Here is a 27,261-nt window from a genome sequence, read left to right as displayed (position 1 = left end):
TCTGAGCCTCAGTCCCCGCCTAGGAAGTGAGGCCTGTGTTAAGAGGCCCCAGCTGGCACCTGGGGCATTGCAGCTCCTCGGACAAGGGCTGGGGCACCCTGGGTTGCTGGCTACACCCTGGAGCAGTGTCGGGTCTCAGACACCCCTGGGAGCAGCCACTCCCCTTCCGCCCACCCACCTTGTCCCCGCCCCCCCCCCATCTTTATCTATTCCTCCACTTCCCTCCCTCTCTCCTTCCCTCTCACTTTTCCTCTCTCCCGACTCCCTTTTCTTCTTTCACCCAGTTCTACCTTTATTCTCCCTCCCCCACCCTCCCTGCCTCCCTCCTTGGCCCCCGCCCCATCAGGAGAAGGGGTGCCTACCCTGCAGGTCCCCTGGGATGAAGTTGGATGAACGATCCTTGCAGCTTTGAACAAGCTGGGGACGAGCCCTTTATACGCCCAGGAAAGACCTGGGTCATGTGACCCTCCCCTCTCATCAAGAGGCCAGCCTCCATGAGTGGCAGGTGGGCTGCCTCGGAGCCCCTCCGGCAGGTGCAGGCTCTGGGAGAGGCCTGTCCTGAGCCTCAGGGAGACCCAGGCTCGAATTAGAGAACAAAGGCTCCCTGTTCTGCACCCCCACACCTCAAAGGCTGGAAGGCCGGGACTGTGCCTCGGGGTCGGCAGGGGACTCTGGGGGATGAAAGATGGGTGACCTGGGGGATGAAAGATGGGTGACCTGGGGGGTGAGAGATGGCTGAAAGTCCTGGCTCTCCTGTGAGGAAGAGGCCGGCTTTGTTGGTCTAGCTAATCCTTCAGCAAGATCTCGATGATTCTTCTCATTCGTTCCTGGCCTCGGGCTGGGAATTTGATGCCTCGTTCCTTTAGGGATTTTCTCCTAAGCTATGGAGCAGGGCAGGATGGGGCTGTGTCCCCCGGCTTCCCCGGGCCGCAGCCGGGCTTGGTCTCGGATTACCTGTGGGCCATGGAGCGTCCCTGCTCAATCTCGGCTCCTGGTCCATCCTATGGGGACAGTCCCACTAGGATGGAGAGTGAGGTGAGCCAGGCACAGTGTGGGGCAGCAGTGGGCTCGTTCCCTCAGTCCCTCCTCTCCTCTCCTCTCCTCTCCTCTCCTCTCCTCTCCTCTCCTCTCCTCTCCTCTCCACAGCCCGCAGGAATGCGTCCTCCCCGGAGTTTAACGAGGAGAGCACCCATGTAGTGAGTGCATCCCATCCCACAATCAGGTGTGCTCGCCGGAGTCTGGCCCTGCACCCCCACAGCAGGGGCAGCCTTAGCTCCATCTCACAGACAGGACAACGGTGCCCTCCCGGCTGAGGCTGCGAACCTGAGCTGTTCAGTCGGTCTGCCGGCCCCCTGGGGACCCAGGGCTCCCCCAGCAGCGACACTGGGGAGGGTCGAGCCTTTTGAGCCCCCTGAATGGTTTCTTTGAAGAATTCCCTGTCCCTCACCCTCACCACTCCCCACACTTCGGGTCAAAGGGGTTTTGCTGTGGGGCTTCGGCCTTTCCCTTCTGTGTTGGTGGAACAGGTGAGAGTAAAGGTGCCACAAGGACTCAGACAGAGGGAAGGGCTGCCGCTGAGAGTTCCAATGGCAGATGGCACCAGGATAGCGCCCGCCTTCTCACGCACAGGAAGCCACAGCGCAGCGCACCTGTGCAGACACAGGCAGGCACGTGCACACACCCAGAACTCACACAGGGACTGAGGAACACACCTCCCTCCCGCCCCCCCCCCAACACCCCCATCTCCTGCTCCCTCTTCCCCACCCCTCCTCCCTCCCTCTCCTCTCTAGCTCATTTGGCTCTTCTTTGGGGCAGGAATGAAACGGACAGAAAAGCACCTGCGCCTTTGTCCCCAGGAAGAACCCCGTTTAATGATGTCACACGTGTACCTGCCAAGTCTCCTTCCACAGGGACCATGACCGCCCCGTGTCCTTTACCTCATCAGCAGCGCGCTGGTGGCCACATACACACAGCACCCCGAGACCGCATTGCTCTAGCATCCCCCAATCAGAACGCATTCAGCTCAGGGCGGGGCAGCTCCCCCTTAAACTCTGGGAGACCGGGGGCTCCAGGCTCGGAATGAATTGCTGCAAAGCATCATGGAAGGTTCCGGAGCAGAGTGACCAGGTTTCTGTGACCTGGGGCAGCAGGCGGGCTGGTGGGACTGCATTCACCTTGAGGCTCCTGACGGGCCCTCCCCCTTCCATATTTTCCGTGGAATCGCGGGAGAGAAAGCAATGCTACTTCCAAAAAGAACGGCTTCCAATGAGCTGATGATCTATCAGGGGCGGGGGACGCCCGGCCCCAGGACTCTGTAAGCCCACAGAATCATTGGGTCTGGCCCTGCCGAGGCATCAGGGGTGAGCTAATTAAATGCTTGACCAGTACAGCGGGCTAATTTTTAAGTTGATGATTTTGTATGGCCCTCCAACGATGCTATACACATCCAAGCGGCCCTGGGCAGGAAAAAGGTTCCCCACCCCTGGTCTAGCTGAGGCCGGGGTGAATCCTGCCAATGCAGCCCACTTGGGCCAGGGGCCAGGGGCCAGGGGCCAGGGGTCAGGGGTCAGGGGCCAGGGGCCAGGGCTGGGTTAGGGTTAGGTCCCATTGTTCTCTCAAGGCCTCACACAGACTTGCAGATGTTCTCCAGGCATCTTTGTTTTAAGGCTGAAAAAGAAAAGAAGAAGAGGGAACTCAAGAGCTGAGAAGGAGATGCCACAAAGACATCGGTTCTGATGGCACCGGCTCTCCCAGGGGGCAGTGTGTGCCAGGGACTGGCAGGGAGCTGCCCAGACTCCCTCCCTTCCCCTGCACAATTAGAAGGAACTGGGCAAGACCCCCGGCTCATTAGCAGCAAAGTTGAGTCAAAAGTGGCTCTCTGTTCAGTGATGTTTTTCTAATGCCCGGTTGTACCTACACATCTCCCCATTTTGCATAAAACGAATCAACTCATTCCTGTGCTGTCCCGTAAATGTAATGTTGTTTGTGTACCGCTTTTAATGTGACGAGGACAAAAGAAGAGCTATCTATATATATAAAAGGCTAAGTGTCCATCCGCCCAACCGGTAGCTATGACGCACACTGACCACCAGGGGCAGGAGCTGCCATGACACGCACTGGACATTTAAAAATAAATGGCACCACGGACCTGGCGCTGACAAACCAACACTTGTCTTCCCCCAAGTGGGACACAGGCCCCGCCACACCCCGGAGCAATAGACCACCAAATCGCAGCCAACGCTGCCAAGACCCCATGGCGCAAAATGCGGCCCACAGCCCAGCCCAGCCCGGAAACGGTGGCTATGGGCACCGGCTAATGATGTCACATAGCAACGCCTGGCTTCCTCTCCCTAGCAACTAGCCTTCTTGGAGTTTCTTCAGCCCAGAAACCTGACTTACTTTATAGCAAGATGCAAACATTTTACAGTTTCACCAAATGTTTGTGAAGCATTTTCACGTGCCTCATCTCATTTGATCCTCACAGAAGTCCTGGAGTAGGTAGATAGGAGACTCGGTAGAATCCTATTTTCTTTTCATTAGCAAGACAGGAATAGTGATATTAAAATACTTCTTCTAATTAATTTCCTTTCAGTGTGCCCGAATCCGTGCACCGGGACACTAGTTCAATTATAAGTAGTTGGCAAGATTTCCCAGTTCTACCTGCGCCAGGGAAAGGGATTTCTCCTTTGACTATTGAGCCCCCACGCGCCACTCCCAAGGCTTGGGTTTTGTCCTGCAGAAAAAAGGTGATGATGGAAAGAGAAGACCCCTGGCTGTGTTGCTCAGTGGTTAGAGTGTCAGCCCACACACTGAAGGGTTGAGGGTTCAATCCTCAGCCCTGGTCAGGGTGCATGAGGGAGGCAACCAATCGATATGTCTCTCTCACATCGATGTTTCTCTCTCTTTCCCTCCACCTCCCTCCCTCCTTTCCACTCTCTAAAAAATCAAAGGGAAAAATATCCTCAGGTGAGGATTAACAAGGGGGGAGAGAGAGAGAGAGAGAGAGAGAGAGAGAGAGAGAGAGAGAGAGAGAGAGAGAGAGAGAGGGAGGAAGTGGGGAGATGGATTTGCAGAAGAAATAAGGGGATGTGTTGAGAAGGAAGAATGTATTGAGGCAAAAGGAAATGAAAATAAACAGAGGAGGCACCGGACACAAAGGGGAGCCAGGAAGCTTGGTTGTAGGGGAGCTGCTGAGTGGTAGGTGGACAGTAAAGCTTGGATGAGGCTTTGAGATGGTAGCTGATAGGAAGTGAGAGAAAACAGCGGGGTGGTGGGGACAAACGAATAAGAACAGTGTCTAAGAAGTGTTGTCATGGTGTTCATTTGACGTTCCTTAAGAGCCACAAGGAAGGACTGGGCGGCTAAATGGTTTTTGTTTTCAATGTAAAACATGGCCAAGACGGGGCCACGTGAGCGCCTGGCTCACACTGCGTTCCATTAGGAAGGCGTTTTTCACAGAGCTCCATAGAGTTCCGTGGTTTTGGAAAACCAGAGTCCCCTGACCAGACGGTGCTGCTACAGGGCACAATGGAACGGCCAGGCACTGGCGGGAGCACCAGGCAGGCGAGATCGGCGCTTCTGTAGGCAGGAGACGAGACAAAGCTGACGCCTGGCACCCTGAGAGCAAACGGGGCTTCGTTGCCATCGGGAGGAGGGGAGAGGGACCAACACCCCACTTCCAGCCACTTGGGGTGCCTCTTTTGCTAGAATTACTTGTGTCCATTTGCTCTGGTCGGGAATGTGGGTGTTTCTGCGGGGGTGGTCTTCTGTCTGACATTTTCCTTTGCCTGTAGTTTTAGCTTCTTGGGACTCGGGAAGAATAAACTCACACACAGAAAGCAGCCGCGCTCGATCTGCCTGACTCCTGCTTTTTTGCTTTTTTAACACCTATTGCAAATACCAAACTGTTAGGTGCAGACGAATCAGTAACATCCTAGACCAAGCATGTCAGACTCGCGGCCCGCGGGCCGCATGCCTCGTTTATTTGGCCCATGTTAGCGTCTGAGTGTGACATGCTTGCCCGAGACTCTTTGTCTAGAATAGCAATGACTAGGTGAGTCCCCGGGCCCCTGCTGAGGCAGGAAACGCACTCAGAGCGCCAGACCCTGTCCCCGATGCCTTTGTCCCGTTACAGCACGGCCCAGCTGTGTACTCACTGTGCGAGTGGGACACCCTCTTCGCCTTCTGGCAGATGGGGGTTGCATTCTTCAGAAACCAGGAATAGTACTCAAGACAGTACCTGGAAGTTTAAATCAGAGCTGAGAGCAGTCACTACCTTTTGTGGCTGTTAGGAGACAACCAGGATTTTTAAAAAGTCGTAGCGGCCCAGGCCAGTGTGCTCAGTGGTTAGAGCGTTGGCCTGCACCAAAGGGTCGTGGGTTCCATTTCCAGTCAAGGGCATGTAACTGGGTTGCAGGTTCGATCCCCAGCCCTGGTCAGAGCACATGCAGGAAGCAACCAGTCAATGTCTCTCTCTCTCACATGGGTATTTCTCTCTCTCTCTCTTTCCCCCGCCCTCCCTCCCTTCTGCTCTCTCTAAAAATATCAATGGAAAAAATAGCCTTGGGTGAGGATTATAAAAAAAAAAGTCATAATGGACAATTATCCAAAGCAAGGAAGCCCCTCTCCATCTCTATAGGGTGTGGGAGGAGAGGTACAGAATGAGGAGGAGAGGTACAGAGTGAGGAGGAGAGGTACAGAGTGAGGAGGAGAGGTACAGAATGAGGAGGAGAGGTACAGAATGAGGAGGAGAGCACTTATACGTTGGCATCGGAAAGACTTATTTTCAGTCCTAGCATCACTACCTAGTAGGATGTGTGACTTCAGGCTGATTCCTTAATCCTCTGGGCCTTAGCTTTTTCATCTATAAATGAAAGGCAGTAACAGAACCTGCACTTGTGGGGATTTGCCAAGTTCCTGAATAGGGCCAGGCTGTCATAGGTGCTCAGTAAACGGTGAGCATTGATCCATTCTGTGTGTGTGATGGAGCAGTGCTGTTACAGTCAACAACACGGGAATGCCCTGCTCTTGGCTGGTGTCTGCACCATCGCTTCAGTGGGCGGAGGGGAAACAGCACTGATGGCCCTATAGGAAGAAGGGGTGCAGGAAGAAGGGGTGCAGGAAGAAGGGGTGTATGACTCGCTCACTGCAGGACTCTGGGAATCCACTTCCCTTTCAACCCTCAGCTGACGTATGAGGAGGGTGGGCTCAGCATTCCCTAATTTCTCTTCCATCTCCATCATCCTGTGACACTAGCACACACTGGGGAGCAACTACTCAAGAAAGTTAGCCATAAAGACGTCCCAGGTCCTATCACCCTCAATTTAAAACGGAGGAAACCGAGGCCCAGAGATAAATGGATTTGCCCAAGGACACACTGCTTTCAAGTGGTAGAGCTGGACTTGAACTCACAGCACCCACTCCATGCCGGAACACACTGCCTTTCTACTGGGCAAGAAGAACGGGAGAGCCAGGCCCAGCTAGGAGGACACAGAACCCAGCGGTTGCAGAGGGAATCAATGCTGGGAATCTGACAAAGGACTTAGAAGAAACCAACAGGGAAATCTTGTGTAAAGTAGAAATAAAGGGGAGAAAACTCTTGGCTTCTCCATTCTACTGTCCACCAATCTCCTGCCAGTATCTTCCATCGAATGAACTTGCAGGAGACGGCTGGAAAGGCATTCTGGGAAATGGGAAATGTACCAGCCGGCCTCCCCGGCCTGTCCTCCTGCCCCCAACACACGGCAGAGAAAGAGCAGAGAGGATCTGCGGATGGCGTGGGATGATGACCACCACCAGGGGTACTTTGCAGTGAGCGTGTGACCTCAGACTCTCAAGGTGACATCGCCAAACCTCTGTCAACAACCTTGACGTGTCAAGCTTGGTCCCCAGCTGGCATGGCCACTAGGTACTTGGTTGCCACAGCTTACAATGTATCAAGGAGGCGAGAGCTGAGGCTCCAACTTGGCATGAGAGTGGATGAGGGAACGAGGCACCGCCAACCACAAGTGTGTCTCCTCAGCCAGCAGCCACCGAGTCAGCTGCCCGGGCCTGTGCAGGAGCATTCCACGTCCTCTTCCGTTTCAGCTCCACTCGCTCTCACCACGGCCTAGCAGTACAGGCAAAAACGCTGCTGCCCTTCGCCATGGATGGAATGCCTCCACCGTGCGGGCTGACACCCGCGGGCCTGTGCTTCTTGCTTATTGCCCTCTCTGGGTGCAGGGAACAGCCACACTCATGAAGGGATCCAAGACCAGGGCCAGAAAGGGGTGATGGGAAAAGGCTGCAACCCTGACCTTGAGGCTCAGAGCCGGTGGGTCACGGAGCCTGGAAGAGCTGAAGGATAGAACGAGTAGACTTTGAAAGTCGCATTAAAGATCTGGGAGACTGACCTCAGACCGGGAGAACTAGTTATCTCCATTGTTTGGCTCCGGGTTTCCAGCCAAGAATAAATTCCAGAGGACAGAACAGTATATCAGCATCCCAGGGAAGGAAAGTGGCCACGCCTAGACCGTCTTAATAGAAAACGGAGTCTGCCTTCTAATTTTATGGTTCAACCTTCTCATTTGGCCTGCAAATGACAACTAGGGGTTTATGGAAGACCTGTAACTTAGATGGACACGTCCTCTGATTATTACCTTCTAGCAAATTTCACCAGGCGGAGGCACTTGGATTTAAGGACCACTCAAAGTCCTCTGTGACCATTCCACCGGGTAGGACACAGTTCAATTCAACTCGACTCCCCTCGATTGCACTTATTATGTCAGGCTCTGCACCTGGCTCTGAGGACCAGAAATGGATAAGGTCCCATCCTGGCTCTTGAGAAGGTGACAAACTAGCAAAGAACTCACTGGGGAGTCCATTCCTTGAGGCGCCCCTGTCGCCTGTCTGTAGTCCATGCCTGCAGAAAAGTCGTGCAGAATAGGACGCACATAAGTGCCGGACCAGCAGCCTCTGGCCCAGGTTACCTCATGGCCTCCGTCCTGGGGTCCCTCCTTGGGCTCGCGCAGAGGCACTGCTGGAAAAACCGGCACAGCTCCATCAGGCAGGGGGTGAGCTTGTGGGCGGCCCCGGGGAGGGATCCAGCTGTCACGGGCCCGTCTCTGAGGAGCTGCTGAGGACACCCTAGAAGACACAATCCCAGATCAGTCGAGTCAACAAAAATGTACGCAGGGGCTCCCTTCGTTAGATTCTGAGCTCAGTGGCTGTGGTCCTGCCCTGAGCTCCGGCGGTTCTGAGACAGACAGGGAAGCCTGGCGTCCTTCACCGTTGCCCCGTAAAGCTGCTGTGACAGGTCTGAGAGGTCGGAGGATTGGAGGAGGACAGGGGGATCCAGTTCCTGGAGGGAGCCAGACATGGTTCTACTGAGGAGTAAATGTTCCACCAGAATCTCAGACATTGGACGGGCTGGGGAATGAGCTAGATCTGGGCTCAACACAGAGTCACCCTTTACTAGGAAGGACTCACTAAAAGTGGTTAATGAAGATAACATGACCTACCCTGCAGAGTCACTGCAGAGAGAGAGAATAGGCATAATCCAGGGCCTGGCACATAGGAGGAGCTCAATAATACTTATCCAGTGGAAGAATGAGTGGATGTCAAAAAGTTGGTGGCATACTTTGTGAATTGGCAGAATCATATACTGGAACATGCCAGAACCCTGTTATTTTATACTTAGACTAGAGGCCCGGTGCACAAAATTCATGCACGGGTAGGTTCCCTAGGCCTGGCCTGCGATCAGGGCCAATCAGGTTCCCTGCCTCCCAGCCTCCCCGCCTCCTCCTTCCCTTGCTCCCTCAGCACCCCGCTGCTGCTGGTCACCCATCATGTTCCGTGCTGCCCCCTGGTGGTCAGCACATGTCATAGTGAGCGATCGAACTCCTGGTCTCCCAGTCGAACTCCCGAGGGGACAATTTACATATTACCCTTTTATTATATAGGATTTCTCATTAGATGGGTGGATGGATGGATAGATGATAGAGCTCTATAAGTAACTCTGGGTATGTAGGTATCCTATCTAATAATAGAGTAACATGTAAATTACCATCACTCCGCTACGCCCATGATTGGGCGGCGGGAGGCTGGGGGGCGGGAGGGTGGCCTATCCGGCCATTGAGAGGCTCGGATCCGTTGCCACTGAGGGGGGCTACCCTGCTGTTGAGAGGCGCAGGGGGCAGGACTCCCGCCCCCTGTGCCTCTCAACGGCCAGATCCGTGGCCGCTGAGGGGGCCTGCCGCGGACACCCAGCTGCGCCTCTCAACAGCAGGGTAGCCAGGTGTCCGTGGCAGCCCCCCCTCAGCGGCCGTTGAGAGGCGCAGGGGGCGGGACGTGTCTCTCAACAGCAGGGTAGCCCCCCTCAGCGGCCACGGACCATCAAAAGTGGGGGAGCTGGGTGCCTGTCTGCTCCGGCACCAGGCCTTTCAGAAGCCTCCACCGAGTCGGAGGCTTCTGAAAGGCCTGGTCCACCAGCGGACAGGCACCCAGCTCCACTGTGAAAAGTGAAAGCGTGTAGGGGACCCTACACGTGCATGATTCAATCATGCACTGGGCCTCCAGTAGATCAAATAAAGCAATAGCAATAGATATAGGTAGACCTAGAAGGCAGGGTTATTTGCAAAAGGTGATGGTGCTTGGAAAATCGAAGGCAGCAGGAAAAGAGGAAGACGAACTAGGAGCTGGACTGACTCCATGAGAGAGGCCACGGGCAGGAGTCTGCAGGAGCTGAGCATGCTGGGAGGACAGGACATGCAGCCGTCACTCATTCACAGGGTCTCCGGGAGTCGGAGCCGACTCCACGGCAGGTAACAGCGAGGATCCAGACACAGCCAGCTTGTTTTCTCGAAGCCGCCTGCCCACCGCCCCCACCGGCACCGCGGCCGAGTTCCTGTGGACACGGGAGGAGGGAGGGCTGCCATTTCCTGTGGCAGCACAATCCCGCCTTTGTGTGTGAAGGCCCGTCCACGGCAGGCGGAGAGCGGGGTTCAGGCAGATCGGGGTGATATGAAAGCGGAGACTGTGCAGGCGCCAGCGTTTAATAAAGCCGCGCTGACACGATGGGGACATCGGGACACCAGTCTGGGCAGGCCTCTGGGATGGGAGGGGCCCGAGGCTCAGTCCGCTCTGAGGGACTCACTTCGGATCCATTCCTCCCTCATGGAAACCGGCTCAAAAGAAAGGAGGAGGGTTCCCCCAAAGCGGGGGGCCTGCAGCACAAACCCCAGAAACCGGGGCCGAGCCTCTGACCAGACCCCGCCCGGGAGGCCGTCCTCGCCTGGAATTTCATGAGAAGGAAGTGTGCAGGGCTGGGGAGGGCAGGGTGTCCTTGAAAACAGAGAAAGGTCAAGTGCAGCCAGAACATGGGGTTGAATTTCGGAGTCATCCTGCCCTCCTTCCCCTCTAACATCACGCCCGTTAGGACAAGGCCCACTCGCCACGTGCCCGGCGCTCTCACGGGCGCTCGCTCAGTACCAGCGGCTGAGTAACCCCCCGGAGCCCCAAGTGCAGAGCCACTGCCACACACGTCATCGCGCTTCAGACAGAGCCTGTGGGGAACAGACGGCTCCGTGCCCAGAGCGATGGTTATTATTCTCGCCATGTGGCCTCGGCACGGGGTTCTGGAAGCCGAGCGCTGGGCCCGCCTCACCGGTAAACGGTGGAGCTAGGATGTGGGTCCCGGAGTCTGACTCTAAGTGGCTCACACACACCTCTTCTTATGGGGCTAAACAACCTCCCCCCACAACCAACAAGAGCGATGAGGGAGACAAGTGCTGGGACGTACGTGAGACGTGAACGCGGTGGGGTCCAGGGACCGGGGCTGGCTCCTCTCCAGGGGGGAATGGCCGCGGAAGATCATCTGCAAGGAGCAAAGAGGGCCTCAACATCCCAAACACAACGGCCTTGGGCTAACCTCACAGCCAGAGCATCACAGCGCCTGGAGGATGCAGAGATCTCGGGACCCATGGGGAAACTGGGACCAAGAAGGAGGAGGTGATTAACCCAGGCTCCCGGGCAAGGTAGCTCACAGCAAGGCTGAGCGCTCCCGCCTGTTTCTCCTGCGGGACCGATAAGTCCAACAGCCAGCTCTGCCTGCCCCCCCCCCCGCCCCCCGACACCCGGCCCATGGGCCTGCCCGAAGCTCTTCCTTCCTGTGGTTTGGGGCTCTTACCTGTGTGTGGGTACCGGGGGGCCGGGGCCTTGGTTGGACTGGCAGTCTGTGTGCCGGGGGTGGGTGTTCCTGGGAGAGATGGGAGACAGGTGAGCCTGCACTGCCCGGGATGCCTGGCTGGGAGCAGGGGCCCCGGGGCCACCCGTCCTGCCCTGGGCATCCGATGTTGGTTACCCAGCCAGGTGCCAGGCAGGGCATTGAGGACGCAGCGATGAGTAAAAAATAGCCCAGCTGGCGTGGCTCAGTGGTTGAGCGTCGACCTAGGAACCAGGAGGTTATGGTTCGATTCCCGGTCAGGGCACAGGCCCCGGTTGCCGGCTCGATCCCCAGTGCGGGGCGTGCAGGAGGCAGCCGATCCATGACTCTCTCTCATGGTTGATGTTTCTGTCTCTCTCCCTCTCCCTTCCTCTCTGAAATCTATAAAAAACATACATATTTTTTTTAAAAGCAGGGGAGCTGGGGGAGAACACCCTCTCTTACCTGAGGCCGGGCTGGTCCGGGAAGGGCTGCCGTGTGTCCGGGCAGGAGGCTCCGAAAGGCTCCCCGTGGTCCCCGTGTCCTTGGCCTCTGCGGGCGAGGTCGCTGCGGAGGAAAGCGCTTCCCAGGGCGGCCCTCCGGGTGTTTCCTCGCCGGTGGTCGGAGCCCCGGGCACGGGCCGTGTGGACGCCCAGGCCGGCCTGCCGTCTGTCACCCATGGAGTTCCGGCCGCCCTCCTGGTCGCTGCGCAAGTGACAGTCACAGGCCATTTCTATGCTTGAGCACTTCGATTTGGATATAAAATTGCTAAGACACCGACATGTCATCGCAGGGTAAATGCACAGTGCCTGCGTAATCTAGATACTCTAGGGCAGGGGTCCCCAAACTTTTTAAACAGGGGGCCAGTTCACTGTCCCTCAGACCGTTGGAGGGCCGGACTATAGTTTAAAAAAAAACTATGAACAAATTCCTATGCACACTGCACATATCTTATTTTGAAGTAAAAAAACACAACGGCAAAAACACCCACATGTGGCCCGCGGGCCGTAGTTTGAGGACGCCTGCTCTAAGGCAGTGGTCGGCAAACTCATTCGTCCACAGATCCAAATATCAACAGTACAACGATTGAAATTTCTTTGGAGAGCCAAATTTTTTAAACTTAAACTTCTTCTAACGCCACTTCTTTCAAAATAGACTCGCCCAGGCCGAAAACCGACTTCTGCGCGTGGGCCACGAAGTTTCAGTCGCACTGTATGTGCGCGCCCGCACGTGGCATTTTGTGGGAGAGCCACACTCCAGGGGCCAAAGAGCCGCATGTGGCTCGCAAGCCGCAGTTTGCCGACCACGGCTCTAGGGACTTAAACACGACCAGGAACTGGAATAAATGGACCAAACTAAATGTTAATTTCCCAAATACCCGTATAAAAACACCCCCAAGCCCTTGGGACGCCCCAGCACTCTCGACATTATTCCCAACCGTGCGTCACAGTGGAAAGGGGATGGGGCTGAGGTGAGGGCACCCAGGGCATGAGCTCTGCTCCTGCTGTAAAATTTGGGGCAAGTTACTGGATGGTCTTCAGTTTTGTCATTGAAATGGAGATCATAAAGACACCCGATAGTGTCAGAGGATGGTGATGAAGACAAACCTTCCCTGGTGGGTCTTGGGAGTAACTGCTAGCGATTCGCACTTGTTCATTCCCACGGTGGGAATTAAAATCCACCTTTTTCTCAGGTTTTACAAAACGATTCCCCTGGGAGGATTTTAAACCTCTAAGCTGAGAACAGTTGCCATCTTCAAAATACTCAGATTTCTTATCCAGAAAAGGGTATGGTGCTTCGTTGATTTAAAGTTGCTTTTTAAAAAACACGTCCATGAAAGCTGTGTAGCTTTGTGTACATGAAGCCAGCACCTCTGTGAGGAACCCGGCGAGGAATGTTATCGTTTCTCTGGCCTCTAGCAATCACGCTGTAAAGCTTCCCAGTTTTGTGTCTCATGATGCCGGCTATTGTACTAAGGACCTTTCCAGTTAATAAGTCGATTCCTTTTCCCCATCCTTGTTTTCCTGCTGCCCGACTCCCCCCCTCCCCCCCTTTGCCATTTGAGACCCTATTGGATTTGCCACCTTATTAGTCCGGCCCCTGTAGCCACCTCTCTCGACAGTAGCTGCCTCTAGCGATACCGTCTTCCTCCCAATGACGTTTTCCTCTCGCAGATTGTCTGGACTAGTGATTGCCTTCAGTTACTGTCCAACCCCATGGCTGCATGCCACGAGATTTAGGGGAATCTAAGGGAATATGGTGTTTTTTTAAACTGAATTTATTGGGGTGACATTGGTTAATAAAATGATATAGGTTTCAGGTGTACAATCCTATAAGACATCATCTGCGTATTGTATTGTGTGTTCACCACCCCAAGTCACGTCTCTTTCCATCACCCTTTATCCCCCGCTTTGCCCTCGCCTCTCTCCCTCAACCCCCTTGCCCTCTGGTAATCACCACGGCGTTGTCTGTCTATGAGGTGGTTGTTTTTCCTTAATCCCTTCACCTTTTTCACCTAACCCTCCCCCCAACCCCTCCCCGCTGACAGCTGTGAGTCTGTTTCTATTTTGTTAGTTTATTCTCTTCATTCGATTCCACATGTAAGTGATATCGCATGGCACCTGTCCCCGCTCTGACCGGCCCACTGCCGGCAGCACCAAGCTCTCCAGGTGCATCCACTTCCGCCAAAGGCAGGAGTTCCTTCCCCTCCACAGCCCAGCAGCATGCCATGTGACCAGCGAATGCACCGCTGCTCTCTATCCACCATCTGCTGCCGGGCACTGGGCTGCCTCCCATCTTAGCGAAGGTAAATAACGCTGCAACGGATATAGGGGTGCATATATTTTTTTTTAATTAGTGTTTTGGGTTTCTTAGGATACATTCCCAGAAGTGGGATCCTGGGTCGAACAGCAGTTCCATTTTTAATTTTTCGAGGAAACTCCATACTGCTTCCCACAGTGGCTGCACCAGCCTGCATGCCCACCAGCAGTGCACGAGGGCTCCTTCTCGCCACAGCCTCACCAGCACCTGTGGTTTGTAGACTGATTGATTTTAATCTGCATTTCTCTGCTGATGGGTGACATGGGGCATTTTTTCATGTATCTATTGGCCATTTGTATGTCCTCTTTAGAGAAATGTCTATTCAGGTCCCTTGGCCATTTTAAAATTGGATTCTTTGGGGGGTTTTTTGGTGTTGTGTTTTATAAGTTATTTATCAATTTTGGACATTAACCCCTTATCAGATGTTATTGGCGAATATGTTCTCCCATTCAGTGGGTTGTCTTTTCATTTTGCTGATGGCTTCCTTTGCTGTGCAAAACGTTTTCGTTTGATGTAGCCCGATTTGTTCATTTGTTCTTTTGTTTCCTTTGCCCTAGGTCCGTGGTCGGCAAACCGCGGCTCGCGAGCCACATGCGGCTCTTTGGCCCGTTGAGTGTGGCTCTTCCACAAAATACCACGGCCTGGGCGAGTCTACTTTGAAGAAGTGGCGTTAGAAGAAGTTTAAGTTTAAAAAATTCGGCTCTCAAAAGAAATTTCAGTCGTTGTACTGTTGATATTGGGCTCTGTTGACGAATGAGTTTGCCGACCACTGCCCTAGGTGATGTATCAGAAAAAAATACTGCTCTAAGGAATGTCCGAGATTTTGCTGCCCATGTGTTCTCCCCGGCCTGCTGCCCGACTTATCGATTCTTAGCGCCGTGGGGAAGCCCTCGCTGGCTCTCCGGGACAAGAACTCTGGAGTCTGGACCGCGGCTAGCAGTTCACTTGACTGTGTCTCTATCCCTGGTTTGTGAGCTCAGGAAGAAAGGAAACATCGACAGAGCTGTGCTGTTAGCAGCTAGCCTGGTATCTGGTATAAACCACATCTGTTGGATGGATGGATGGATGGATGGATGGATGGATGGATGGATGGGTAAGTGACTGGTCCATGCTGGAACTCATTGACTGAAAGAGTCATCTCAGTGTATCTTATTTCCAAATAGGATAAGCATGCCTTTTGCATCTTCAGTGCAAATGCCACGGATGGTGTCCACAGAGATGGTGGGGAAGGAGGACGCTCTTGGCCCACCATCAGCGGCAGCTTTTCACGCTGGCATCGTCATTAACATATTCTTGGCATCATTATCCAGCCAGCTGCGCGTTAACCTACCCCTGCCATACGATGCTGAGTGCTTTTCACCATTTTGTGTGAATCCCAGGAGAGATGTTGCTAAATGCTCTGCTGAAATAAAAATGCCTTTTTGCTCAATATTGTTCAAGTCTGTAAGGGATTCCCATTGCGGGATGCTGGGTGCAGGGTCCTAGGGAACTCTCTGTACTGTATTCACTGGAGGGTGGAACAGGGCAGGAGAAAGGGTGAGAAATCTTACCGGAGCCTGGGAGGGCGGGAGAGACGCTGCCCGGCGTGGCCGTGACCGTGGCCTTGGCGAGGAGCTCAGGAAGCCCGACTGTGCTCACCGCCTGCTCTCGCTCCGAAGGATCAGGCACCTCGGCCCAGGGAGAGGCTCTCAGAGCAGACACGCTGGTGCTCCGGGCTGTGCGTGGAGGGCTTGTCCTTGGCAGTGTCTGCTGGCTTGTGGGTGTGAGCTTTGACGCCGCAGCTGTCCCCCTGGCGGCTGTAATATTTGTGTCACTTTGGACGTAAAGAACTGTTGCATGACTGAAAGGTCATCATCACACAGCACATATTTAGAACACAGAGACTCAAACCTTACTCGGACCAGCACCACCTGTCACCAAAACTCGGTTTCTCTGTGAATGACAAATTAATCTAAAACATCAGCCTCTGCGAAGCAGCACCGTGAACAGAAGGCAAAGCTGTCAGAAACCCAGCGCGAGGCAGTAGGGAGCAGAGCGGACTGTGGCACACAGGAGGAAGGTGGCTCTCCGACGGGGGGATGAGGGCGGCAGCTACTCAACACCAGTTGCTTGTTGCACGAGTGAGGGGGAGGATCCAGGGTTGCCAGATCTTTTGCAAAAATTAAAATGGCAACATCCTCCTTTCCAACCCAGGATAGCTAAATGAAACCCTGCGGGCAGCGTGCCGTCTTCCGTTTGCCAGGAGGGAGCCTGGTCTGGAGACTCCGGAGCCGGCGTCCGGGCGGTTTCCACTCACCGGGAGCAGCGGCCAGGCTGCTGGTGAAGGTGTAATTGATGACTGGAGACTTCTCCGCCAACTCCCAGAAGTCAGAAAGGTTCCGTCCTGCAAAGACCCCACCGACAGGTTCCGTCTGGGCCCGCCTGCTGGGGGCGGCGTCTACGTCTCAGCTCAGAGAGCTCGTCCAAGGCCGGCGGGGGCTCACCTGCCTTCCCTGTCATCACGCAGATGAAGATGCAGTCGGAGGCATTCGTCTGACTCACTGTAAGACAACCGACAGCACCTGCCACTGAGCAGCGGCTCTGGGGCTGCCGCGCCTTCAGTCAAAACGCAACGAAGCTGGAAATGCCCGGCGCCGGGGCTGTGGGAAATGGGGCTGTGTCTTGGCTCTGAAGGCGGCCCTGCTTTTCGGGGGTGGGGGGTGGGGCTTTGGGGGTGGGCTGCAGGATAATGAAATGGCTAAGGGCACAGCCTCTGGGGTCAGCTCCCCGGTTACAACATCAGCCCTGCCACTTATTAGCTACCTGAACCAGGGGGGACTGCTTGACCTCTCCAGGACTCAGTTTACCCACCTTTAAAACGGTGAACATTCTCATCCCACAGTCCCTTATTTGGAATTTGCAAATCCCCAAATCTCTGTACGATGGGAGGTTTTGTGTCATTTTGGTACCAAACTCATTTGGTGGCCAAACCTGACTTGGCAGATGTGAGGTTCTTTGTTGTCTCTATCTCTCACACGTGGTGGGCAGGGTCACCCTCTGCTGATCGAATAGGGCGTCTTTGATGACAGGAGGCTGCCCTGATGCTGCTGGAGGTTGCGTCATGGACGATGCAGACACCCTATTAGACCCTCACACGTCCGAGAGCTTCTGGATTCCTGACATACTTGTCCCTTCAGGGACTGTGGGCATGTGGTTGCATGGCTCTCGTCAGGTGGTTTTGATGACACCATGAGAGGTGCATGAAGCTCTAAGTATGATGCCTGACAGATAGAAAAGCTCAATAAAGAGTTGTAATACTTACTAGAGGCCCGGTGCATGAAATTTGAGCACTGGGGGGTGGTGGGGGGTCCCCGAGCCTGGCCTGCACCTCTCATAGTCCAGGAACCCTTAGGGGATGTCCGACTGATGGCTTAGGCCCGCTCCCTCTGTGGGGAGCGGGCCTAAGCTGTCAGTCGGACATCCTTAGCGCTGCCAGAGGTGGGAGAGGCTCCCGTCACCACCGCTGCGTTTGCCAGCTGTGAGCCCTGCCTTGGCTGAGCGCACTGACCGCCAAGGGGCAGCTCCTGTGTTGAGCGTCTGCCCCCTGGTGGTCAGTGTGCGTCAGCGACTGGTCATTCCACTGTTTGGTCAATTTGCATATTAGCCTTTTATTATATAGGATTATTAATATGACACTATCATCATATGAATTAGCATAGTGACCAAGGGCAGGAATGCCAGACCTCAATCACCTGGGTCTAGAATTCTATCCTGCAGAATGGTCTTGGGCAGGTCCCTTAACCTCTCTGTGCCACAGTGTGCTCACTTGTAAAGTGGCGATAAATATAGTGCTATATGGGGTGCAGCCCTCATTAAATGAGGGAATACACGGTAAGCCTTTAGAAGACTCCCTGGTATATGTACCTAATGACACCTATTATTATCTCTTTCTGCCTGTCTCCTTTCTTCTAAAACAGTAGTTTCTCCAGAGTGTAGCAAACCATCCTCCCGAGGAGCCCAAGTGTTGGGCTGCTAGCTAAATCTGTGCTTTGCGAAGTGGGTCCCCAGGGGAATTGCCTGAGGTATATGACGCCACCTTATAAATGAGGCATGTCTTTCTCAGCTCTAGGTAGACATGGGCTTTGGCTCCATATAGATCTCAATCTGAATTCTGAATAACCTTGAGCAAAATATTCAACCTCTCTGAACCTCAGTTTTCTCATCTTTAAAATGGGAGCATAGCTGTCCAACAGAAGCTGTTTCCTTGAATCTGCCTAGACTTCCCCCAACTTTGAGCCTTGGATTCGTCCTCCAATGTTCTGAACCAGGAATAGCTCTGGCGGGAAGATGGAACCTTCAGGTGCTGGTGGTTGAAATGGGACACACTGGTTGCCTAAATTAAACTTACGCTAACGTGCCTGGCAGCCTGGCCTATGGCAGGGGCTGGGGCAGGGATTGGGGTGGTCCACTGGGTTTGATTACACTCCATGGCAGATGCCAAATCTCAAATTTGCCAAGCATTTTCAAGATAAACATACCTGAGAGGATAGAGGTCGACTTAAAAATCTCTGTGAGGTAGCTGGTGGAATTTCCAATGATGTCCACCAGTAGGGCTGTGAAATCTGCAAGACAGATTGAGGAGGTTTACGTTTCTGAGACTTGAAGGGGAAAGTACATTATATTTGGATATTTCAGAGTCAATTTTACAAGTTTGATTCAGTTCAGTGACTTGAGGAATACTAACAATCATACAAATGCCACTCGTTTTAAAAAGTCTTAATTTCAGGCAGGCGGAAAACTTTTTGGACCCACCATTACAAATCCTCTTTGTCCTCCATTGCCCTCTTCCCCCACATCCTTGTCTGCCAACCCCAAGAGCTGTGCAAGGCCACATTATTGAGTAGTGGTTTTTCTGATTTGTTTTCCCCGTTATCCTATAAACTTCTACATGATCTGCAACACCCTTCCTGTCTCACCCCACAATCTCCCACCTGATAGGTCATTGGTCCGATTATTTCAGCAGTAGCTAGTCCCGCCCACCTGACAGGTCATTGGTCTGATTATTTAAGCAGTAGGTAGTCCTGCCCACCTGATAGGTCATTGGTCCGATTATTTCAGCAGTAGCTAGTCCCGCCCACCTGACAGGTCATTGGTCCGATTGCTTAAGCATTAGCTAGTCCCGCCCACCTGACAGGTCATTGGTCCGATTGGTTAAGCAGTAGCTAGTCCCGCCCACCTGACAGGTCATTGGTCCGATTGCTTAAGCAGTAGCAGTACCGCGTGGGGAACTTGGCCTGGTCCACCGTCTTCAGGTTAGAAACTGTGAAGAGAAAGTCCACAGAGCGGCCCTGACACCGCCTGGCCCTGCGGGGGCCCCGCTCACCATTATCGCCCCACGAGGCACTCACTGTTGTAAACGGCCACGGAGAGCTTGTGGAAGGCGAAGGAGCTGTAGGACGTGATGCTGAGCAAGGAGAAGAACTTCCTGCTGTCTGCCAACGACATGGGAACACAGAAACAGACACACGCTGCTGACCAAAATAAACAACACCAGACATTCGCAAACCGGCAACAGAAATTAATAATGCAGCGAACACATGATAAAGTAACTTAAAAAATAAAAGCAAATTAAAAATGCAAAAATACACGTCACTTGGCTGTATTTTCGGTGCTCAGTAAAGATTTGTTGAATGAATGGTCCTGGATCTAGGACACTTCTCCCTCGAGGCAGTCATGACCGGAAACTCGGCACCTATGGCGTGTGGGACAGGCCCGCTCTGAAGTGCTGGCAACCCTCCCTCACTGGGGTGTTTCCGAGTTAGCCAGGACAGCACAGCCTCACTCAGCAAGGGGAGCTGGCACACGCGTGTGCCCCAGGTCACAGAGTCCAGCGGCGAAGCTGGTCCAAGGCCGAGGTGGGCCTGGATGGTGCTTTTAAGCAAAGCTTACCTTTGTTGTTGTTGTTGTTGTTAATTATATTTTTATTGATTTCAGAGAGGAAGGGAGAGGGAGATGGAAACATCAGTGATGAGAGAGAATCATTGATCAGCTGCCTCCTGCACGCTCCACACTGGGGATCGAGCCCACAACCCGGGCATGTGCCCTGACCGGGAATCGAACCATCACCTCCTGGTTCATAGGTCGAAGCTCAAACACCGCGCCCCGCCGGCCGGGCCAGAAAAGCTTACCTTTTAAAGCTCTGCTCAGCATGTCGTTCACCAGCTCCGTCAGGTTCAGGGCGGACAGGTCCACCGCCCTCGCAGGCAGCTCTGGAAGAGAAGCGCTTCCTCACTGCTCACCTTCAGGTGCCTCCTCCCTGGGGAAACGGGAGCCCCCAACCCAGCCCCCCGCTGCTGGAGGGGCCCGGAGGCCTGCACTTCGCCGCCCTCCTGAAGGGCTGGTGACCGTGACAATCCCTGGGGACCACGTGGAAAGGCCGATTCCCAGTCGCTGCTGGAGACCCTGGCCTCCTGGGGCCACAGGGGCCTTGCCATGCACCTTTCAAAGAACAGGCAGGCGATTCCGAAACAGATGCCGGGGACTCATCTGCCCGCCCTCTACTCAGGTAGGAGACGAGGCTCAGAGAGGGGGAGAAACTGGCCTACATTTGCACAGCTGAGCCCCGGGAAGGAAGGGGTCAGGACCTACTTCCTCGAGCGGAGAGCCCGGGGCCTTCACAATATTAGGCCACTCGCCCACACGGCAGTTTGTGGCGTCCAAGAAGAACAGGTCAAGGGAAGTTCTGAAAAGCCAAGGCGTTCAGTCACTCTTGGATCATTCAGCAAATACGCCCCGGTGTGGGGTTAAAGGGTAAGGAAAAGGAGCGGGTCTCCAGCTCCCTCTCTGTGGCTCGGGTGGGAGGAGGGAGAGTCACGTGCATGGCACGTGAGGAGCATCAAACAGGGACCGATGCGGCCGTGAGCGCCTCCATCAGAGCACCCAGCCTGGTCTAGAGCAGTGGTCGGCAAACTCATTAGGCAACAGAGCCAAATAGCAACAGTACAATGACTGAAATTTCTTTTGAGAGCCGAGTTTTTTAAACTTTAACTTTTTCTAACGCCACTTCTTCAACATAGACTCGCCCAGGCCGTGGTATTTTGTGGAAGAGCCACACTCAGGGGGCCAAAGAGCCGCATGTGGCTCGTGAGCTGCAGTTTGCCGACCACGGGTAAAGGGGGACGGAGAAGGCCCCCGAGCGTGGAAGTGAGTCAAGCCAAGATGCGAACGGCCAGCCGAAACCGGTTTGGCTCAGTGGATGGAGCGTTGGCCTGCGGACTCAAGGATCCCAGGTTTGATTCCGGTCAAGGGCATGTACCTTGGTTGCGGGCACATCCTCAGTAGGGGGTGTGCAAGAGGCAGCTGATCGATGTTTCTCTCTCATCGATGTTTCTAACTCTCTATTCCTCTCTCTATTCCTCTCTGTAAAAAATCAATAAAATATATTAAAAAAAAAAAAAGATGCGAACGGCCATGGCTTGGGCTGAGATGCCATTCACTCATTCAGCATTTGCTCCTCTTCTAGTTGCAATGCTGACTTTCCACGGGGCCTTCCGGTGGAGAAGGTGCCTGTGCCCATTCCAGAGCTGGAAAGGTCAAGGCCCGGAGAAGCTGAGGCCAGACCAATGACCTATCAGGTGGGCGGGACTAGCTACTGCTTATCAGACCAATGACCTGTCAGGTGGGAAATTGTGGGGTGAGACAGGAAAGGTGTTGCAGATCATGTAGAAGTTTATAGGATAACGGGGGGGGGGGGGGGGGGGGGGGGGAGAGAACAAATCAGTGTGTCCCCAAGTCACAGTGTCACAGCCGGGACTCCAGGCCTCCTTACCTGTCGCACCCAGGAAAGCCCCAGCTCTTTCCTTCTCGGCTCCTTCATTTCCGGCCCCTGCAATGCAAGTTTTCAGGACTCAGAGGGCCTCGCGGGAGCACAGCCTCACACAGTTTGTAACACCCCACGAGCATCTTGTCCAGCACTCCCTGGAAGGGGGAGGGCACTGAGGCTCGTGAAAAAGGGCAGCGATGTTTCCAATGCCCACGCCTGGCTGGTGGCCCTGCTTCCCCTCCCCCAGCCCCAGCCCCTGGCGATCACCTTCCTCCTCCCTGCTTCTGTGCGGTTGACTGTTTTAGACTCCTATGGAGGCGACAGCACAGTGCTTGTCCTTCTGACGCCGACTTGTGTCCCTCGGCACCAAGCCCTCCAGGCCCACCCACGCGCTGCCTCTGCCAGGATGGCCTCCCTCTTTCGGGCTGAACAATACTCCACGGTGTGCCAACCCCACGCTTTCCTGGTCCACTCCTCTGGGAGTGGGCACTCAGGTTGCCCCCTGCTTTCCAAGTGCCCTGTTGAAAGTAGGTCCAGCGATGATCAGGCTTTTGGGTTCAATAGCAGAGCTTTGGGGTGAGAGGTAGGGGTGGGGGTGGTGGCTATGGCTCCCCTTTTTTATAATATGGCTGTGTGTGGGGAGGGAAGGGCTGGTTACGTTACAACAAAAGGAAGCCTGAGACGCTCACTCACCATCCAGCAGGCCGTGCTCGGGGTGGAGAGCTCAGCTCCCCCTCTGAGCAGCAGGCCGCCCGAGAGCCCCCCTAAAGCAGCCGCTCTGCGGCCTTCGGCGGCACTGACCACTGGGCCTGTCACCGGCCAGGAAGCAGAGGCCTCCACACAGGCCAGGGGTGAGGGCCGCTGGGTTAGGATCTCCAGGCCGTAGGGATGCTGCAGGCTGCTGGGCTCGCGGGATCCCTGCACCTGAATCACGGGCCCTGAGCCATCCTCCCAACCAAGAACTTTTCCTTCTCTCTCTCTCTTTCTTTCTTTTCTCCTCTCCTCTCCTTCCTTCCTTCCTTCCTTCCTTCCTTCCTTCCTTCCTTCCTTCCTTCCTTCCTTCCTTCCATTCTTTTCATTTATTTATAAAATTTTTATTGGTTTCAGAGAGGAAGGGAGAGGGAGAGAGAGATAGAAGCATCAATGATGAGAGAGCATCACTGATCAGCTGCCTCCTGCACGCCCCACATTGGGGAATTGAGCCCACAGCCTGGGCATGTGCCCTGACGGGGAATTGAACCGGGACCTCTGGTTCATAGGTTGATACTCAACCACTGAGCCACACTGGCTGGGACCAAGAACTTGACTCAAACACCACTGCTTTCCCAGAAAAAAAATTATTTCCACCACTCCCTCTTTATATTGACAAGCCCGTGGGTGGGTTTTGATAACAATATTTGAAGTGTGACTTGAACTCCCTAAAGCAGGGGTTTCTGAATAGGATGCTACACCACAGCCTTTTCCAAATACATTTCTTAGACCATCGACAACCAGTGCTCTCTCTTTACATCAAAAGGCCGCCATTCTAGTGACTTTAAAATAGAAGGCATTGGCACTTTCCATACTTATTCACGCTTAGTATTTTTACTGCATTATATCCTTTTATTAATTGGACAGCAGAATTGTTGTTACCATTTAAAGAGGAGGAAACTGGAGGCTCAAACAGGGGACAGGTTTATTGGAAATTACTCTGCTTAGCTGTAAAAAAGAAGGATTTCTTACCCTCTGGGGCAGCATGGAGGCTACTATCATGCTAAGCGAAATAAGCCAGTCAGAGTACGACAAGTATCACATGATCTCACTTATAAGTGTCATCTAAAGAACAAAATAAACCGAGGAACAAAATCTATCCAGAGGTATGGATGCATGAAACAGTAACAAATCTCAGTGGCAGGAAGGGGGGGGGGGGGTCAGGGGGAGAGGGGACAGGAAGAGATTAACCGAAGAACATCTATAATAATAAAAGGATAATATGCTAATTAGACCAGATGTCCTTCTGGACGAAGCCGGGGCTGGAGCAAAGCTGCCAGGGTCCCAGGGGCCAGCCAGTGGCCGGAGGGAAGCCGCCCGGGTCCCGGTGCTGGAGGGAAGCCGGTGCCGGCAGCCGGGGGAAGGAAGGCCTACTCTTGCATGAATTTTTGTGCATTGGGCCTCTAGTTTATATATATACTAGAGGCCTGGTGCATGAAATTCATGCACTGGGGGAGGGGAGGTCCCTCAGTCCGGCCTGCACCCTCTAGCAGTCCGGGAGCCCCCCAGGGATGTCCGACTGATGGCTTAGGCCCACTCCCCACAGTCGGACATCCTTAGCGCTGCTGCGGAAGCGAGAGAGGCTCCCGCCACTGCCATTGTGCTAGCCAGCCGTGAGCCCAGCTTCTAGCTGAGCGGCGCTCCCCCTGTGGGAGCACACTGACCACCAGGGGGCAGCTCCTGCATTGAGCGTCTGCCCTCTGGTGGTCAGTACATGTCATACTAACCAGTTATTCCGCCATTTGGTCAATTTGCATATTAGCCTTTTATTATATAGGATGTATAACCCCTGGACACAGACAATATCACGGAGAAGGCCTGGGGTGGGGCAGGGCTGGGTGGAGGGGGGCAAAAAGGGAGAAAATGGGAGACATCTGTAATACTGTCAACAATAAACACTTTAAAAAAAAAAAGAAAAGAAAATGACTCTGCTTAGACACAAGCAATCGATATAATTGGTGTCCTCTGGTGGGCTGGGAGAGCATTTCAACTTTATATACTTTGTACCATTCACATTTTGACCCATAGGAATGTGCTAATTAAAAATAAGTGAAATTTTAAAAAGAAAGAGTAATCTCCACCTCACTCCCCGAAAGCAAAAGCATACAAAAAATTTATCCCGTGCATTTAGCAAAAGGTGAGAACCAGAAACCCAGCCGCTGACTCAGAAATGTCCTTAGTGTTGGAATGCGTTCACCATCCTGCCCAGACACCAAAAAAGAAAAAAAAAAAAAAGGCAAAGAAAGATGGATTTATTTCAAAGGCGATGACAGCGGCGTATTACAATACCTCCCATTATGAAATCTTCCTTCGCTCACAGAACATCAGGGTCTTTGTGGGTTTAATGAGATCACGAGAATCCAGGAGTTCCCTGAGCCACAAAGCAATGAGCAACTCATAGAAACTGCACCTATGACTGTTAGAGCTTGAGACATAGACACAACCCCCATTTTACAGATGGAGAAACTGAGGCCCAGAGAAGCCAAGGAATTTGCCCCAGACAGAGTGCGCTGGGAGAAGCACCTGCCGTTTACCTGTTGTTAGAGGGAAGGCTGTGACCGTTTCCTTCTTGGCTTCTCCTTTAATAGCAGCCACTAAAATAAAAAGAGTTTTCATCAGAAAAGTTATCACCCAGACATGACCTCAGAGGGAATGAGCCCAAAATACTCCTGTGAAAGACGAGAACATTCTGATCTGGAACGGGGAAGCAGCTTGCTGAAAATCCCACACGTAGTTTGTTCCTTCAGTCACTCAGTCATCAAATATTTATCCAATCGCTAGACTAGTGCTAAGGATTGATAATGTTATTCAGCACCTGGGCTGGCGTAGGCATTGTGCGTGTTCGGTGCCAAGGTAGTCTGATGATAAATGGATACAGACTCGATCCCTATGGATCTTAAATTCCAGGTGGGAAGGCAGACCTCAGACTCAGGATATTACTGTGAACAATGAGGGCTTACAATGGAGCCGGATGCAATCTCAGTGACTGAACGCATTCCCTGGGAGGCGGCATCCGGCTGAGACCTGGGCGGAAGCGTATGCCAGTAGGTTAACTGGCGGAGGGGCTGTTCAGTGTCCAGCTATCAGGTGCCCAGCGTCTGAGATGGACAGGAGTGTGACTTTAAAGAAGTGAAAGAGGCCAACAGTGATGGGACTCAGGGAATGAGGAAGGAGGTGGGGGGTTGCAGGAAGTGGCCAAGGCGCGGAGCCGGGGGGGGGGGGGGGCGCGGGAAAGGGGGGCAGAGTCATGCCCATCAGGTAAAGGACGTGAGATACCATCCAAGAAGAAGTGGGCGGTCATTGGATAACTACTTGGAGGGGACAGAAATGAAGGAGGAGCTTGGAAGGTGACACAATGAGATTTGTGAGGAGATCAGTCAGGCAGGTGAGTGCAGAATGGCTCGTGGAGAGACGCGAGGAGAAGCAGGGAGCTGGTTTCGAGGCCCAGGAAGGAGAAGTCGATGTTTGGACAGGAGCGGGAACAGTGGCGGGGAAGATAATTCTGTTGCGTAAATGGCACTCGCTTGCAAAAAGTCAGGGAACAAAACCAGAAATGGGGACGTTGTTATTGCCATTTCGGCCAAACGCATTGAGGATTCGGGCCTGAAATGCTGGCGGCTGCCAGTCTGTAAAGCACAACGAACACCCACGCTCAGCACACAGACCAGACACTTCCCGAGCCCCGACCAGACGCACCTGTGTTCCAAAGGCACAGGACGCAGGCGAGGCCCACGCGCAGCCTCCCCGCGGCGCCGCGCACCAGGAAGCCCGGCATGCTGGGGTGCTCTGGACCACCTGGGGATGAGCAAGCGGGTGGGGGAAACCAGCTGGCTTACCGTCCACGTGGGTTCCGACCGGCCTTGAGAACACTGCCTGGGAGCCACTAGAAATACATTCTGAAAAGGCTCCTTATAGTTAGGATAGGGGAGGTTATGCCGAGGTAACAAATTCACTCCACAGTCTCACTGGCTGCATTCAATAACCGAAGTTGATTTCCTATTTGTAGTCCATCGTCGCTGCATACTGGGGAGTGACTGCTCCACTCTGTCTCTCAGGGACCCTGGCTGCTGGAGGCTCCATGGTCTTGTAATTCTCCATCTGGTCCTTGCGGCCGCCGTAGCCATTGATTTATTGTGCAGAGGAAAGGAGGGAGCCGGAAGACTGTGTACCCTCTCTCTCTCTCTGCTTTTAAAAAAATATTTTTAAATTGATTTCAGAGAAGAAGGGAGAGGGAGAGAGAGATAGAAACATCAACGATGAGAGAGAATCATTGCTTGGCTGCCTCCTACATGCCCCCAACTGGGGATCGAGCCCACAACCTGGGCATGTGCCCTTGACCAGAATGGAACGCGGGACCCTTCAGTCCGCAGGTCGACGCTCTGTCCACTGAGCCCCGCCGACCGGGCCTGTGCACCAACTCATAAATGCTCTGGCGGGCAGCGACACACACTCACTTCTATTTCCAGCCCACGCCAGAGTCGCTCATGCGGCCCCGGCTAACCGAAGGAGGTCTGGGCACAGAAGGGGGAATTGGTGTCTGGCCCATGGTTTTTCTGGCTGTTTAGATGGGACTACCCTCCACATGCAGCACCATAGCTGCTTAGGAAACATTGAACGCACACGCGTATGTGAGTGCTCAGGCTTTCTTGTCTTCGCTGCAGCACCGTGTCCCCGCGGTCCTCCTGGGACTTGCTGTGCAGAATCAGCATGA

At 53.8% G+C, this 27,261-nt stretch overlaps 1 protein-coding gene across 1 annotated transcript; it reads right to left on the bottom strand.

Annotated features, from left to right (window-relative positions):
* Positions 1-2,590: 2,590 nt before the first annotated feature.
* Positions 2,591-26,325, bottom strand: HHLA1 (HERV-H LTR-associating 1). The gene is made up of 17 exons (XM_054708737.1): positions 26,247-26,325; positions 25,085-25,144; positions 20,167-20,247; positions 19,387-19,470; positions 19,215-19,298; positions 18,517-18,600; positions 16,483-16,539; positions 16,296-16,382; positions 15,550-15,828; positions 11,645-11,746; positions 11,179-11,233; positions 10,912-10,966; positions 10,778-10,852; positions 8,245-8,338; positions 7,968-8,124; positions 5,157-5,239; positions 2,591-2,667 (listed from the first exon to the last, which is right to left on the bottom strand). The coding sequence occupies exons 1-17, from the start codon at positions 26,323-26,325 to the stop codon at positions 2,624-2,626; spliced, it is 1,560 nt and encodes a 519-aa protein (XP_054564712.1). The 3' UTR covers positions 2,591-2,623.
* Between the last annotated feature and the right edge of the window lie 936 nt (positions 26,326-27,261).

The sequence above is a fragment of the Eptesicus fuscus genome, chromosome 19 (genome assembly GCF_027574615.1).
Source record: "Eptesicus fuscus isolate TK198812 chromosome 19, DD_ASM_mEF_20220401, whole genome shotgun sequence".
Taxonomy (NCBI): Eukaryota; Metazoa; Chordata; class Mammalia; order Chiroptera; family Vespertilionidae; genus Eptesicus; species Eptesicus fuscus.
The sequence above is the reverse complement of the archived record's forward strand: the minus strand, read 5'-3'. Positions and strand labels throughout refer to the sequence as shown.